Raw genomic sequence first — 12,774 nt, forward strand, 5'->3', positions numbered from 1 at the left:
GGCATGTAGAGAATTGACTGCTGATTGCCGCCACTTTGTTTGTAAAAAAGGAGGCGAGGGTATCTGCAGTAAGGCTGGATGGAGGAGGAGGCATCTGAGGGTTGAGTAGCGATTTGAAGGTTGAAAAAAGTTTTCGAGTGTCTGTAGCACTATTGATTTTGTCATTGTAGAAAGCCGTCTTAGCAGCAGTGATGCTGGCTGAGAAGGAGGCCAGGAGTGTCTGGTAGTTTTTGAGGTCATCAGTTAGTTTGGATTTGTGCCATTTCCTCTCCGCGGCTCTGAGTCTGGTGCGCTGCGATCGGAGGGTATCATTTAGCCATGGATGAGAGTGTTTGGATCGAGCTGGCCTTGTGGTAAGAGGGCACAGCTCGTCTAGACACGAGCTCAGTGTGGAGCAGAGCGAGTCTGTGGCCTCATTAACCTCCAGAGAGGAGAAGGTGTTGAGTGGAGGTAGACCGGAGGCAACCACAGAGGAAAAGTGCGTTGGAGACAGGTTCCGGATGTTGCGGCGGAACGTGACCATCGGCTGAGGAGCCGGAGGCTGTTCTGTCAGGCTGACGTTGGAACGCCGGAGGCTGTTCTGTCAGGCTGACGTTGAACTGGATGAAGAATATTAGGAAGCATAGGCCATTTTACAGCATTGTACAATATATTCAATGAAATACCAACATGCTGCATTAAATGGATCCATAATCCAGTCATACTGAGCACTGCTGGTTGGGAAATATTTTTGAAATAAACTTTGCAGGGATGTGATGTAGGCCTACTGTTTAATACATGGGATCACAAGAGTGCCTCCCAATCAGACGTTTCAGCGATTTCGCTCAGAAATCTCAAAGGCATAATACTGTCGCGATCGAGGCGCCTGTCCCATACTCAAGTTTCAGGTGAATGCAGTAATCTTATTTGCTAGGTGAGGTAGGTGCTTGTCTTTGCCTTGTAACTGGACATTTAACTCAAATGTATCGCTAAGATATATCAAATATATCGCTAAGATAGGCCAGCTTCGTCAAGAAATGTTCATTAGTGAACGTGCTTGCAAATTCAAACATGCGCGACCCACAGTTTGAGAAACGCTGAGTTAGACTAATAGCTCAATGCAAATCAAATCAGCTATTAGACTAACTGAAATAAAACCATGATTTCTCTAGGTATGGTGAAGGGTATGAGATGATGTGGGGTTATTTTAATTCCAAAGGCCAAGAGAACTTTATCAGGATGCATAGTATCCTGGATCCATGATGAAATAACTGGCCTTTAAAAATCAAATTCTGCCTGCAGCTATGGGAAAGTAACATAGGGGGTTCCTTACTTATGCCCCCTGTATTTTAAGGAATAACATTTATTCATTTACGATACATGATTCATTCACAAAATATTTATTCATTTAAGATACATGATTCATTCACAGAATTGGTTTCCTTAAAAGGTTGGATTTTTCCTCATTTTTTTTTTTTAATTAAAGCATTAAGATCAATTTCCAAAAGATGATTTAAGTTTAGTCAACTTAAGCATGGGTGTCTTAACTTAAGCTCAGCAGTGTATATTAGATTCACATTAGAATGAATGTAATGGTGTAATGTGTAGGTGTAATGGTGTAATGCATAGTAGCTATTGAAGGCATTAGTTGGTAGGTTATTAGTGTTTGTCTTTTGCTCTGGATAAGTGCTCCCCTGATTAGCACTGAAAGGAGGACACCCAGGGGACAAATTGTTTGCAAGTGATCACAATGTCAGGGGTTACTGTTACAGAAAAGGCTCACTGCTTAGCTCAATTAACTTTGACCTAGTTAAGACCCGTTGAAGTGTTTAAGACCCTGCCACCACCCATATGAGTTCAGACATCAGAAATCAGGTCTGTTGGGTGTAGGGGATTGAGGTCCATATGTCAGCACTGTGTGCTGCACTCATTAGAGCATTTGAGCTGTTAACCATATTATGTCAAACTCACTTCACACTATTGTGAGTTCAGGCAAAATCACACCTTTTGGAGTGCTTCTGTATGTATGTTTTGGGAGCCATATGTACAGGTTCCACTCAGGTGTGTTGTTCCCATGTACAGGTGAGCTGGTCAGGTGCCCTAGGAGAAGCAGAGAAAGATGTCAACAGCACAGCCGGGAGATTAGATGCTAACAAAGCCAGCTGGACTAATTCCAGTGTCAGCAAAAAGGTGGACTGATCATCCATCAGTCCTGACAACAATGACAGCTCTGACAAGGCTCTACCATTGGCCGAGAGTCTGCGATGGCCAGTTTAAATAGCCACAGATGAGCAGGTCCACACAGCGCACATTAAAGCACATTATTAAAGAAGACAGAAGGGTGCTGGTGGAAAATGAGACATCAGAGGAAGGATGATGCCACTGGGCTTAATGCACTGCTGAGTGCCATATTGGTCATTTAACGTGCTGTTAAGTGTTTAATGTACCATGTCTCCTAGCTTGCTCTCCTACAGTACTTCGTCTTCTCTCTGTTTTGGGCCCTCTCCCTTTCACACACTTTATGGATATGCACACATACAGCACAGACACACGTACACGCACACACACACACACACACACACACACACATATGCACACACACAAATGTGTGCATGTGCGCCACACACACACACACGCGCGCGCGTGCGCGCGCATACGCACACACACAAATGTGTGCATGTGCGCCACATGCACACACACACACACACAAACACACACACACACAGACACACGTATGCCACACACACACACAGACACACACACACACACACACACACACACACACACACACACACACACACACACAGTACCTCCTTAAAGGATAAGGAGATGTAATCTTGCTAAGTCTGTGATGAGGAATAAGGATATGAGAGGGAGGAGGACGAGGAAGAGCAGCCTATGAGTCTGAGCCAATCACAGCACAGGGACATGTCCAGTCCAGACATCGTATATTTTACTATAGTGTTAATAATACAAGTACAAACAAGTAATGTGCTGCTGCATACTAAGCTTAAATATGTCAGAGTTATACCATTTAGTGGAACGGATGTCTAAAAAAATGACCTCAAATGTGACATTAGAAATTACATCATTGGTGTTCTAGGTGACAGATGGCTTGTCCAACAAACAGAATTATACAACACAAAGATATAACAATGAAAAACTCACACGACCCTGAAGTCAACAACAAGAACAGGCGGAAGATAATGATTGTTCTGAATTTAGTGTGTCTTTGATTCTGTTTAATCTACTATTTATTTATTTACTTTTTTTTAACTCTAACTCTGTTCTAACAGTTTATCATAGATTTCTCATAAAATATTCCTTTCCTTGTAATATGATTTGTAGTTTCTAAATATCACTGAAGAGTAAGAGTTTTTGTTGAATCTGTAGCCACTAGATGGAGACAGACTCCTCAGTTGACAAGTCTCAGTTTGTGTTGATGACATTAATAAGTGCAAATCCAGTGATGTGGCAAACTGTGTCCTTGGCAGGTTATTAAATATGCCGCTTCATCTTGCATTGAAAGTATCCAGCATAGCCTGTTTGACAACTGAATGCCTTTTTAACTCGAAAAATCTGAAAATGACCCAAATCTGACCCAAATCTCTTTCGTAGTGCAGTGCAGCTGAGGTCACACGGTCATTATGCTGAAAAAGAGTGAGGAGCCACAGTGCTGAGTGCCCAACATCTCAACCCCAGGAGAGCACACTGGCTGAGTGGCGAGACGCAAGGCTCCTTATTGACAGGACGCTGTTGAGTGTCTCAGATAATGTTATCTTGTCAGGCTCGTAATGAAGAAACCCAGACTAATGGGAAATCCGCAGGGAAATTAACTTCTCTGTGATGAACAAGCTTCTGGGGTGATAACATGCGTTCAATCAAATGAAGGCTTTAACCAGAGAGTACCAAACTAGTGAACTGGTGTTGCGTCTATTTTAAATTATTTGCTTACGTATTTAATTAGATACAGGATGTTTAAACAGTTTCCAGCACTGACATGAAATTGAGGCTTATTTTGTGACAAAAGACAGATTCATCAAATGTATCCTCGTCTCTGAGGATTCCCAAATGTTCTCCATTAGTGGTGATCTACAGAGGGTAATTATCCTGACTGGAGGGCTCTGTAACTGTCTTGATGAATCAAATTGAAAGTCCATTTCTAATGACATGCATATTGATGCCTCTAGCCAAGACATTCATTTTTCATTAATCAAGACTTGTCATCTTTGTCCATAGAAATAAAATATAGTCAGATGTAGTCATCAATACATTGATGCAAATGTTTTGTAACATTTAGGGCTGGTTTCCTGATAATGCATAGATTAAGCCTGACCAAAAGAAAACCAAAAGAACTAGGCTTGACTGTGACACTAGAAAAAAGTGTTAAACATTTGCATCAATGTATTGATGACCACGGTTTTGAAGTATTTGTTTTGTATAATGGATACTGGTAATTTGTTGAAGGCAGAGGCATAATCACAGGCCAAACGCAGGTATAAAATATCTCAATTGTGGATATAAAAACAGTAGCTGCAATGAAGTACAAAATGTGTAGCAGATGCAAATTGGCCACTTGAGTCTAAAAACGGTTGTATCTCAATGAAGAAATGGAAAGTAAATTCTATAACAGATGTTATGCTATGATAAGGTGAGGACTTTATTGTGAAAGACATGTCAAATAAAGAGATTTGTTTAGATGTAACGCAAGGAATTGTTCTGCCTGGAAACACAGAAGACCGGGCTTTCTGTGTACATGCTCCTTGAAATGGAAGTCCCATGGTGCTTTTTCTATTTCTGTAGCATTGATGTTATTTCTGTATCTGACACGCATCACACAACTGAGCAAATTAATTCTATCTGATGACGTGACTGTAATACCGTATCACCACAGAAGGAAAACACAATATGAAAGAGCCATATACTGTGCAGAGACACTAGGTAAAGTAAACAGAACACAGACAATAGCTTGTTCAGTAATCCTAGAGGCAGGCATTTATCCCTTATTATATAATATACCATATTAAGTGATGCTTCACTTCTCATAACACATGAGACGCAGAAGGGTTCTGAGGTGTTCTTGAGCTGACCAGGGCAGTGGAGAGCTGTCGGTCCAAGTGTTCACAGGTGAAGAAAGACCTTCACAGCCAGCATGTCCTGCTTACTTGCCTCTGTGACACGGCATGATCAAAGATTCTTGAATCCTAACTGCCTGAATCCTCTCTGGCACAACCCTGCGTTTCCCTGATTCTGCCCACTGCCGCGCCTGTCTCCGGGGATGCTCCGAGACGTCAGGCAGGTGGTGTTGATGATGGGAGTCAGCTGGGCCTTATTACTAAGGCTCCTCTCCTCCATGCCTCCCTGTGGGCCACGAGCCTTTGTTGTTTTGGCCCCGGCTGGCTTGGCGCTGTCCACTCTCTCAGTGCTGAAGCTGCCTCGGCCTGCCAGAACTGGGAAATAAGGCGAGGCCGTGTGAGGCTGGCGTCACAGGAAGCAAGTAAGCTCGTACTGTAGACTGACACAGAAACTGGTGCTGAAACAATTGCATGTGTGTGCAGATTTGCTCTGTATGAATATCTGAACATTTTGCTTTTAAAGTACGGTCCACTGATTTATGAAAACACTGACCCCCTTCCAAAAAAGCAGAAATCTGCTCCAACAGAGAAGATAAAGGAACAGGTCTCCTACTTCTCATTCCTCTCCTCTCAGCTTGCACCATTTCTCTTCTCTTCCCACACTAAATTAGATCAGCGCCCAGCAGTGTTTTTCCATAAAGCCCATTACTTGCAGTACGGAGTGTAAATAGCCTCCTGCCATCTTCAATTTCTGTGCTAATCTCTATTCGGCAACACATGATCTTTTCTCTCTTCTATCCCAGTGAAAAATGTGAACCCTCCATTAGACCAGAGGTAGAAAGAGAAACAAGAGCTGGGTTGGAGTTATAGGCCTCTAGCAGTGTAAGGCCAAAGAGTAGAGAATTGTATTTGTCCCTGCATACAGATTACTTATCCTCTCACACAAGCACAAACTTCACCTTTGGTTAATAATTATTTTACTGTTTTTTGATTTTACACACACACACACACACACACACACACACACACACACACACACACACACACACACACACACACACACACAGTCATACATCAGTGTCATACATATATACTACAGTATAAGCATCATTGAGGCAGTGACTCTGTCTGCATTTGTGTCCATGTTGGATTGAGACAGAGAGAGAGATTCACACAAAGAGTATTTCTATGGTTATGGTTATGGATTTAGCAGACGCCTTTGTCCAAAGCGACACATAAATACAAAACAACATAATAATATTTAAAATTGAACAGGGAACAGATTAAAATGTAGGTCAAATATAGTAAGGAGAATAGTTGTAGTACACAATAATATCAATTCAATCAATAGCCTAATAAAAAAGCAATGTAAAAAAGGGGAAAGGCAATAATAAAACAATAATGTCAATTCAATCAATAATATAAAAACAATGACATGCTAAGACTACATTAAGGAGAATATCAATAATAAACAAGAATGTCAAATTAATTAACAGCCCAATTAAAATAAAACAACATTATATAAACCATAACACATAAGCGCTTAAACAACTAAGTATATGTTGAATAGGAATGTCTTTAGACCCCTCTTAAACGACCCAAAACTACCACAGGAACGGAGAGCACTGGGCAGTTCATTCCACCAACATGGAACCACTGAAGAAAAGAGTCTGGAATTAGACCCAGTTTTCATGACTGGTCGACACAACATACGCTCACCAGAAGACCGCAGTGGGCGGTTGGGGATGTAAGGCTTGATTATTGAATTAAAATAACTAGGAGCAGATCTAGTTAGTGTCCTATAGGCCAAAATTCTACCATACAGTATGCCTTGAATACAATCACCACTGTTATATGGCGGTCACATTCAGTCAGTAGTTGGGATTGATGGGAAAAATAATAGAGTAAAAGAATACCTAAAAGAGAATGTGTGTGCGTGCGTGTTAGTGTGTGTGTGTGTGTCTGGCAGACTGAAAGGCTTCAAGGATGATTTAAAGTTCTTTTATAGAACTCTTCCAGACACTTTGAGCACTTTCCTGCTCCTTGTGTGTGTTTACTTTTGTCAGCTAAACGAGCATGGCAAAGAAATTCTCAATAAGTCTAATTAAGATGCAACACTTTTGTTCTCTTTTCACAGCAGTTTAACATGCTGAAAATTAATCAGCAGCACAGTGCCAAAGGAATGAAAGGACACTCAGTGGCCAGCTTTACTGATGTCATGGATGGGATTATAATGGGTCTAATTCTTAATCCAACTGGCATACCAATTAATTTGGCCGCTAACGAAGCTTTGACGAGCTGTGTGTGGGTGTTGTGAGAACATGGGTGAAGGGTGACGGATCCGACCAAAACAATGTCTCATTTATTCATGTCCAGCTCTGCAGATGTCCCTCTGAGGAAGAGTTGCATTTAAATGGATATGGCCTGTGTGGTTGTTATATGAAACAGTATGCATGTGAAACCTGTAGCACAATACAATACAATACACTGTGCATAGTGTGACTGTGCTAAGATTTTGTTTTTTTTAATATATATCTTTATTTGTCATTAAAGCATAATAGCTTAAGTAAGACTTGGATTTTTCACAATGTGTAATTCAAAAGGATGAAGGCAAAGTATGCATTTGCAGCATGTAATTGTTTGATCTTGTTTTAAATGCCATATGCTCATAATTAGTCTGTGATGATCGGGAGACAACCTTTGAAGGTGTCTGTTCAGAGAGATAAGCAAGCTTCTTTTGTTTACCAGCATCGTTCTCCATGGGTCCTCAGCTTGCCTCAGAAAGCTTCTGAGAGAATTCAAAGGCCTCTTTATTTTATTTGACATATTTACATCATATTTGTTTTTGTTTTGCTCCTAATCTCAATTGGTGTGTGTTTGACCGCTCACTGCTAATGGAGAAGGCCTGTGTTTTTGCCATATTCTTGTTTTCCACAAAGTCAAACCACTCTGTTTCACTTTCTCACTGTTTGCTGTGGATTACATCAGTGACGAATTGGAGATAAAATGGACTAGAAAATTTGCCAGGCGGCCTGAAAGGCAGTTTGATGGTCTAATCTCAATACAAGCCTAACCATTAATATCCTTGGGCAAAGCAGCTTTTACTCATTTGCTTTGAGCAAAGCAGGGCTGTTTGTTAGACTAATCAAACATAAATGTTCAGACTAATTTCTGAAACCGACATGAAACCCTTCAGTTGATCATTTATTACATTGTTTTACCAATGAGTCTACAATTGATTCATCAGATAGTGACAGATGTTTCATCATTGGAAAGAAAAAAATGAGACAATGAAAGAGTGAAGCCTCCCACAAATCTTAGATAGCAAAATGGAAAAACCTAGATAGAAAATGGAATCAAATATGAGTATAAACCAGAATATAAATGGCAGTGTTCTTTGGGAAAGGATTTTTAACTTGGGAAATTACTTTTCTTGTAATGGCTGAAAACTCCATCAGTGATGTTGGATTGGCTTCTTCCATTCTTCTTCCACCCTTCCTCTGTCTGTCTCTCCCTGATTCATTCTTTCGCTCTGAGAGTTTGCTTACATATATCCAAGCCTTAGACAGTTCTGTTAAATGCTGTGAGTATGTTCACTATGCAGACAGGGATACAGTATTGCATATGGGCTGCCATCACCTCTCCCAGTTTCTTTCAAAACTGGGAGTGGGACTCACTGGTCTGTGATTCACGTCAGCTTTCTTTTTCTGAGTCAGACTTCCTCTGCATAAAAGACAAAGGCCAGGTATTTTTTCTTTCATTTCTTGGTAAGTCCTGTGTTCTTGATTCAGTTGGGTAGATAGCAGAAACCCTGAGCTTCACTTCTGAAAAGGTCCCTCAAGACTCAGGTTCTATTTTTACTCAGTCGAGACATTAAGTCTTTGACGGTTTACACACCACTGCCAAATGAATTATTAAAACATTTGAGCCATTCAACCAAAAGACAGGTGTAACTACTTGGGTGTGGGTGCAAATCCAAATGCATCGATATGACTGCTGCATTTGGAACATCAAAGCATAGGTGGCAGCAGCAGGCAGGCAATGCTTTATTCTCAATCTTCTTACATTCTCCAACCACATTCACTAAAAAGGAATTATAGACTTTGTTGATCATAAACAATTGAAGTTATGTTTCAAATATTCAACAATTTATAGCATAAGTGTGGTCGAAGACTGTAAATTTAGCCATGTAAATCTTACAAACACTGTTGGCACGATTGGCACAGATAACATGTTTGCATGTTAACTTATGTCTTTTGAATGTAATTGGATAACGTTGTGCTGTATAAGCTTTTTCAACATTCACATGACCATATACCATGAATATTTATATCTATTTGCCTAAAAACATATGCTCCAAAATGTGGCCAATTGTTGACCACTGTTTCTTTAAAGTAGATTTCAAGTCGATCAAATCTGGGCTTTGGTATTGTCAGCATGGGGAAGTAGCCAGGTTATTACTGTCTGACTCAGGCCCCAGGACCGTCTAGAAGCCCTGTAATATATCTCAGTAAACAAACTGTGGCACAGCATGATCACGATGTGCTGAGTTTGACTATATCAGCTAGAGATATCAATGACATATTGTGGCATAAGCAAGAAGACAAACACTTTAGCAAATCCTTGTAGGGACTGACTTTTCAAAGCTATAGGAGTTGTTTTCTAGCCTTAGTGGTGATAATGGGTCAGCACTAGGCCATACAGGTCCAAGATATGGGTGTTATGTTATCACCAAAGGTCTCGGTTAAAGCAATCAGCACATTCAGCAGATCAGCAGGACAGAGGGCATCAAGGGAGTGTTAAAAGAAAGGGGAGACCATCTTGCATGGGAAGGTGAAACAAAGAGGTGTTAAGTACGGTCTTTGTAATTTTCTGTTCTTAGGGAAATTAAAACGGAAAGTGATGTTGCTTTGGAGTAATCTCAAACATTAACCACATCGGCGACCACCACCTTACATTAACATTTAAACATAGCTTAGTCTTTTTTTTAATCTAAATTAATTACCACTGCAATAATACAACGCATCAAGGCGGGCATGAAGAAACCATCTATGGAAATGCTAATGGTAGTTGGCCGGCTTGAGCAGTTCCCTGGGTAAACAGCCATATCACTGCATGCAGGGTGGGATTACGTCTTGTTAATCCTTGACTAAATTGCTGTGTTAATTAGGTGGACAACAAGTATTCAGATACATATGTTGTGAGGAGAAGAAATGAGTTTGATGACAACCTGCAGCATTTTACTATAGCACCAGCAGCCTGGTGCTTTTCACCAAGTTATCAAACCCATCCCTGAACTATTACTAGTTACTGGTGACAATTTAAGACAGGTCATTGAAGCTGTTCTGATAGGACAGTGAGCATAGAGAAGTGCTGGTCTATAACCAGAAGAAAACTGACATCTGGTTCAGAAACAGAGTGAAAAACAAACCTCCCTTAGATGTGTTCCACTCTGACTTTCTCCAACTACTCTAGGACTGCCAGCTCATTTAGAAGACCTTTGGGGCCAGCTACTAAAATGTAAGAACGGTGAACTGGTGTACTTTATTCCATATCCTGCTTTATGCCAAGCTGCTACATCACTGGCATTAGGAAACAACTCAAGTAAAGAACCTTGGCAAGAAGTGTGAGCAGGGGGGATATTTCAAATATGAGTAAGGCATGCTGTGAGCTTAAGAGCTAGAGCCGCAGTGGAGTGACACCAGCAGCCATATTTGATTTAGTGATGTGTAGTAGTGAGTCCCATCAAGGATGGAGACTACTTGATGAAGATCCAAATGAAGGAGGCAAATGAATGCTTTGCTCATACCCATCGCAAACTCCTACTCAGTCTGACTCCGTGGTCCAGCATGACTTCCTGAGCCACCGCAAAATCTGTATGGAGCTGCACTTGAAAGCGGGCTTGGGGTGACCCAAAACACTACCATCAGGTCCTTCCCATTTCCTGGGGTGGCATTCATAATCAGTCTGATTATATCTCATCAGCGTGAGAGGCTAAGAGCAGCCAGCTCATCTCCATATTGCATGGCTGAGCCCCACATGGGTCCTGTCAGAGCCACTGGAAAGTAAAATATTATAATTAGCGCTGGGCTCTCTTCCAAATTAAATCTTTTCAGAAAAGGAAGATTTTTTTTTCAAAAGTGGGGATGCAGAAAAAATAGCATCTCATCAGAAAGTATCTCTATCATGGATTTGTTAAAATAGCATATATATTTTTTGGTAGCACTCCATAATAAGGTGCCATAATAAATAGCAAACTACCCTTTGTTAATATATGTTAACTGTTACTAAAATATCTATTTGGCACAAGTTAATAGTTTTTTCATCATTAATTAAATATTAGTTGTTTGCATAAAATCTGTATGTTCATGTTTTAACAAATCTATTAACTAATATTGTATTAATATGTGTTAATAGTTAACTAAATGTCTTTTTGGCACTAATTAACAGTTATTTCTTACATCATTTAAATGTTAAATGTTTATTTACAAACTGTTAATAGAACAGTTAATGACATTATTATTTAACTAATTGTTATTAAACTGTGCTTCTGCCTATCCCAATATGAACCACTCCCCATAGGACCCTTAGAATAAAGTTGGTTAAGCTTAATTAATATATTTGTAGTATATAGCTATCAGCGTGGGGTCCCTTATAATAAAGTTGGTTAAGCGTAATTAATATATTAGTAATATATAACTATCAGTATGTGGGGCCCCTCATAATAAAGTTGGTTAAGCTTAATTAATATATTAGTGTTGTGTATTGCACTTTCACAACATACATCAATTAACCATAGTCTTTACTGGATTTTTGTTATAGACACGTTACATTGCATTTGTTACTCTGCCGAAGGTCTACTGCTTTAGTTCAGTGTATCAATGCGCCACTCAGTACTACCTCAAAGGTATCATGCGCATAACATAAAAGTAGTCCCATGAACTTTAACTAAAAGTAGTTCCCATAACCAGTATTTATGTGAACATAACAATTCCTCCTTTGCAGCATTGATGTCCATCTCATATATATCCATAAGTATCTAATGGAAAACTCATAACCTGTTACTGATAATCAACCCATTAGTTACTACACTAGGTCTTACACAACTCTACTAGGTCTTACACAACTCCACATCACACATTAGTGCTGAACACTTAAAACACTAACACACACATCAACATTAAACATGAGACAATGACAATGTATTGCTCTTTTTTTTTTTTTTTTTTTACAATTCCAGAGGAGGATGGTGAGCTCTCTCAGGATAGCGTCTCTCTTGAGGCTCAGGGTCCTGAACAGGAACCTCGGGGACATCCACACTAGCAGGTGTGGGGTTGTCATTATCAGGAGGAGTCTGAAACCGGCAACATGAATTCATCAGAGTCCTCATGAACAGGGGTATTATCCTCTGTGTTGTTGCATTGTGTTGAATGATGAGCTGTTGCATCTAGCAGTTGCCAGATGACGTCACGTCCAATCCTCACTGTGTATGTAAGAGGCCCTGTCTTTGACAGGATCTCACCACGCTGCCATTTCTGTTTTGACTGTTGGTAATCCCTTGCCAACACTTGTTGTCCAATTACCAAGTTTCTGACATGACGTGGTGCAGCTTTGATGGACTGTTTCTGCGTCACATTTCTGTGAAGTTCAGGTTTAAGCAGATCTAGACGTGACATCAGCCGCCTTCCCATGAATAGTAAAGCGGGAGCCTGACCAGTTG

The 12,774-nt window shown here is 40.4% G+C and overlaps 1 protein-coding gene across 1 annotated transcript in view; it reads right to left on the minus strand.

The window, feature by feature from the left end:
- Window positions 1-12,395, minus strand: part of cngb1a (cyclic nucleotide gated channel subunit beta 1a) — a 38,470-nt gene extending 26,075 nt beyond the window's left edge. The window contains exons 1-2 of the mRNA XM_076286640.1: window positions 12,287-12,395; window positions 5,238-5,429 (exon numbers count right to left, since the gene is read on the minus strand). Of these exons, the coding sequence (XP_076142755.1) occupies window positions 5,238-5,429; window positions 12,287-12,395 (301 nt within the window). The remainder of the gene's footprint in view (window positions 1-5,237; window positions 5,430-12,286) is intronic.
- Window positions 12,396-12,774: the final 379 nt, after the last annotated feature.

Source organism: Alosa pseudoharengus, unplaced genomic scaffold (genome assembly GCF_046254945.1).
Source record: "Alosa pseudoharengus isolate Yale_2024_CS ecotype anadromous, Long Island Sound unplaced genomic scaffold, YU_APseudo_1.1 YU_APseudo_1.1_scf_16, whole genome shotgun sequence".
Taxonomy (NCBI): Eukaryota; Metazoa; Chordata; class Actinopteri; order Clupeiformes; family Clupeidae; genus Alosa; species Alosa pseudoharengus.